The following is a 4,905-nucleotide window of genomic DNA, read 5'->3' as shown; positions in this document are numbered from 1 at the left end:
ATGCTTATAAAATTGTTTTTCCATTTAATATATTTAACTTTTTCTTCCTGTTAATCATGCTTCTTATGTTCCTTTTACTCATATATGAATATAGCTATAATCATACATGAATATAACTATAATCATATATATAGGTGTTTGTAAATAAATGAAGATGCATATATAGATTATTATAGTTTGTGAATTGTTTTATTTTTTAATATCATTGAAATCATTTTGCAGGCATGAATTTAAGAGTAACAATGATCACAGGTGCCTTTGTTTTTGGATGTGATGTTAGCATGAAGATTAATGACCATGAGGCAACAACGTTTTTATGATTATAAATGTATTAGATATTTTTTATCTGCTTCATTCGTTAGTGATTTCAACTGGTTTTTTTTAACTTCACATTGTCCTTTATTCATTTAAGATTACATAGGTATTTAACTTTTTTTTTTTTTTTTTACCTTTGCACTGTGCTTTCTTCATTTGTGATAATAAATTTATAATTGTATTGAGTTTTTTTTTAACTATCCTATTGTGTGTTATTAATTACAGTGTTTGTTGTTATATATGGTTATTCACGATTAACATAACTCGATCAAATAAAAAATTCTGAAAAATTATTTAAATTTACTTTTATGTACATTTCAATCAATAATGAATTTAACATAAAGGTATTTTTTAAAACTAAATAAAACAGTTATAAAACAAAAACCTAGAAGTTATAAAAATTATTTTTCCTTCATTAATGCATTCGTATGAATAATAAGGTATAAGAAAAAAAACTTGATTTTTTAAACTAAAAAAATGAAAAAAAAATTATTTTTTAAAATATTTTATTAATAAAATATTAATTGTTTTTTGGTAACTATCATAATTTCTAAATTTATGGAAATTACTATTTTTATAATTTAATTAAAATAAACAATTACTAATATGCTCTTATATATTAATTGGTACATAATTGTTCTCGCGTTCTCAACATTTTAGGTGTTCTCATTTGATCATTTCCGTATATATATATATATATAATTTTTTTTAAATGTAGGTTTTAGAACCTACCTCCACTTAACTTAATTACACGCGTGCCTTATTCTTTTTTTTGATACACCACTCCTAGTATGTGTCAAACACGATAGTAAAATCAAATGGAGGCGGAGAAAACTAAGGTGGATAGTTTTTACCATGGTAGAACAATGACGATGATATGATACCATCCATGTTAAGAAATAAAGTAAATTGTAAATAAAAATGTTGATAATATGATTTTTAAACTATTTGTTAAGTCCTTTTTTTTTTGATGAAATCCAATGATACATTACTCAATAAATAGTTTATTTTATTTGAAAATAAAACTAAGACTTTGTTAAAAGTTATATTTATTTATAACCATTTTTTAATTATTTTTAAGATTAAAAAGGTATAAATAATTTGTTTATTTAAAAAAGCTAAGATTTTTTTTACTTTGAATTTTTGTAAATATAAAAAAAAAATATTAAACAATTTTCTATCTTTAAAAAAAAAAAAAAAAACTCTTTATGAAGAAAAAGAATGTGATTCGGTTTATCTTGTTATCTTTTTTAAAAGTAAGTGCTATTTGCAATTTATAAAGTTTGTTAAAAAAAAATTACATTTTACTACGATCTAGCTAAGATTAATTTGCTCAATAACCACATTACGTTTTTTTCTTTTTTTTTTTGTAAAAGCTTTTCATTTCCTTGCTTGAATCACTAAAGTCTTAATCTTTATAGATTTCTAGTTCTCTTAACCTTTTCCAACATATTTTTATTCTTCTTGACTTCGCATTTCATTATTTAGTTGCTTCTGCTTTTCATAGTCTCTCGGCGATTGATTTTATTGAAAAGGTCATACTTTTAAAGTGGTATCTTAACCCATCTTCTATGTCCACAAGGATATCAAAGACTTATGAGTTATGTCCCATATTAACTAACATCAAATCTCTATATTACCATGGATTCTATTAATAACATTTAACATTCTCTCAAGAATCTTGGTGTCATATACTTCGATCTTTACTTGATGCATGGAAGTTGGAACTATACATGTTGGCTAAACTTGCATTGAAGACACAACAAAAACAAAATGCACATTCATTAACATTTTTGAGTCAAACAACCATCAATACAAATCACTATCATATTCCACTAACCACAGAGACCACTTCCACTTCATAACCCTTTCAAAATCTTTGGACACCATGGAACATATATACCACCTTCTCCTTTCTTTCCATCAATTAAATGTTTCTATTTTCATTCATTTCCTATATTATTCTCCTTAGCGAATATTGTGATACTGATTTATCCCTCTTTTAGGTGGCAACTTCTTCAAAATAAACAGAACCAAAGCTGATGGTAGTATCTCCACCAGCTGTTCAAATATATATGTACATAATTAGTAAAACATTAAATATATATGGACCAAATTATATATTATATATAGTTAATAAAGAAGTTTACCGAGTAGTATATGAAATTAAGAACAGGATGCTCCATTAAATCCAGGTTTGCAGCCTTATTGAATGCATTAAAGCACATCTACCAAAATAAAAAAAGATAAAAGATTTTATTAAATATATGCTCAATAATTTAATATCACTAACAATTACCAATTTGAAGAGAAGAGGACTCACCATAACACATCTTATGAGGAAACATGTAAAACAGATACTCGTCACATATCCAACCTACACCAAAAAAATAAATCAAACTATACATTACTTGCATAAAAAAGATAGATAATTAAAAGAGGTTGAATTTCATAATCGGTTTAATAAATTAATTAATATATATGCCTCCTGCAACTTTTTTCGCCTTCCTTTTGATTCCACAGGAAACCGTTGCAACATTAAAAATAGCCTGCATGCATGCATATATACAAGATATATATTAGTCCTCTTATATATATATAAACTGTATATGCTAAACAATAATATCATATATATTTTCCAACAAAAATCTATTACCTTCCTCCATATAGCAGAAATCCCAAGGCAGCAAACAAACACACCCCTGAAAAAAAGATGAGTGAGACAACTTTTAAATTTTAATTAAAAAAAAAAATCAAAATGAAATACAAAGAATGCAGGACCTGCAAAGAACATCTTGGAGAGTATCACCATAAAAGGGATATGCTTATACCAGATTACTACCCATAAAGATATCTATTAAGAGATAACAAAATATTAAATTAATTGGTTCTAACTTATATGTTATTAACATGTAATTAAAAACTTAATACATATTATATTGCAAAATAACTTCTTTTTTTAAACCTGAATAGCGTAGATTATTCCATTGACTGTATAGAAAGTTGGCCGAAGGCCATCAGTTGATACAGCACGTGCCTACAAATATTCACCAATCAGAACCAAGAGTAAAAAAAGTTTATTAATAAATAAATAAATAAAATATGAGAAATCAAGTAATTAAACTGAACCTGGTAGTAAATTTCTGCCCAGAATAAAACCAATAGAGCAAAGGTGGTGAAAAACGCAAGGCTTGGGACATCAAGCAAGATATGTTGAACAATCTGACAAAATGAAAGCTTAATTATTAACATGATTATGATCTGAATTAATTAATGGGGTCATATTCATATTCATATTCATATAATTGAAAATTTTAAAACAACTTTCTAACCTCTGGTTTCAAGTGTTGAATATCACGACGAAATGTAAAAATCAAACATCTAACTGCAATCAATGAATAGTAATATGTTTATAAACTATCATCGGTAACTATCAGAATTCACAAGATTCATAAGAGAAAAAAGTAGATTTATACATTATACAGACCTGCGTTAACCAGGAAACAGAGAAAATGGAAGACTTTCTGGGTGGTCCAACCATACTCTGGTACTCTTTGCTGAATTCGAATCAATTGCATCTGCAAATGTCACAAAATCATGAAATATATGGGGGATCTTCTACATACTACTAGTTTTAATCATTCATACAAGTGTAAATGTAGAGATCGGAATCTGTTATGAAGCAATCGAGTTAACAGTTTACCGACTTAACTTGTCAATTAACCGATACCAGAATCAAATTAGTAAGATAAACAAAAAATATATATATCGCTCTAAAACGAACCCTAGAAACAAAAACATGAAACTCAACAAATCATGGAAACTGTAACAAAATCAAAAGGAGAAATCACCATTGCGACAATCGCCACGAGGCCATAGAGAAGAGCGAGAAGGTAGAATATTCGATCTTGCCAAATAGGGGAGTCGTTTAATATATGCCACCATTTAGAAGCGTCTTTAATGGTGAACATCATAATCACCACAGAATCAGACGGGCCTACCAAGGCCCTATACATTGCCGGAGATCCGATTAGATGGTGATCGGAGGAGAAAAATCGTCTTCTTCCTCGACGTGAATTGTACGATGAAACAAAAGATTGGGGAAAATTTTAAATTATCGTTGGAAGTCGAAATTGAACCGGACTTCAGATAATGTAGATAGTAACTGCCGTTCAAAAAAATGCATATAACGGACATAATTCAGTTAATTTATTATTATTTTTTTGCTCAAAAGTATAAAAAAAATGTTACAGATAAAAATTCAAAACACACCGACATGTATTAATGAAAAAATATATTGTGGCAAAAACTTGGTAAAAGAAATATATAAATTGTTTGCATATATAATTCATCAACTTATAAGTAAACCTATCATGACACAACATGATAACCTGATACAAACCCGACACGAAATTATTGGGTTTGTGTAAGAGATTTCGACACGTTTAAGTAAAATGGTTTGACATGACACGATACGAAAATTAAATGAGTTAGGTTAGAGTCAAGACTTTCAACTCAAAAATGATTCGAATATAACCTGTTTAATTGTATATTGTTTTTTTACAAATTTTATATGTTTATAAATATACT

At 27.4% G+C, this 4,905-nt stretch overlaps 1 protein-coding gene across 1 annotated transcript; it reads right to left on the bottom strand.

Annotated features, from left to right (window-relative positions):
* Window positions 1-2,069: 2,069 nt before the first annotated feature.
* On the bottom strand, window positions 2,070-4,443 carry LOC145033478 (tobamovirus multiplication protein 3-like). The gene is made up of 11 exons (XM_078982080.1): window positions 4,167-4,443; window positions 3,803-3,893; window positions 3,648-3,700; window positions 3,445-3,537; window positions 3,281-3,352; window positions 3,097-3,169; window positions 2,972-3,017; window positions 2,801-2,864; window positions 2,639-2,692; window positions 2,466-2,543; window positions 2,070-2,376 (listed from the first exon to the last, which is right to left on the bottom strand). Exons 1-11 carry the CDS (start codon window positions 4,329-4,331, stop codon window positions 2,284-2,286), a joined length of 882 nt encoding a protein of 293 aa, XP_078838206.1. The 5' UTR covers window positions 4,332-4,443; the 3' UTR covers window positions 2,070-2,283.
* Window positions 4,444-4,905: the final 462 nt, after the last annotated feature.

This window comes from Lactuca saligna, chromosome 3 (genome assembly GCF_052625555.1).
Source record: "Lactuca saligna cultivar CGN05327 chromosome 3, ASM5262555v1, whole genome shotgun sequence".
NCBI lineage: Eukaryota > Viridiplantae > Streptophyta > Magnoliopsida > Asterales > Asteraceae > Lactuca > Lactuca saligna.
This window is presented reverse-complemented; position numbering and strand designations above follow the sequence as displayed.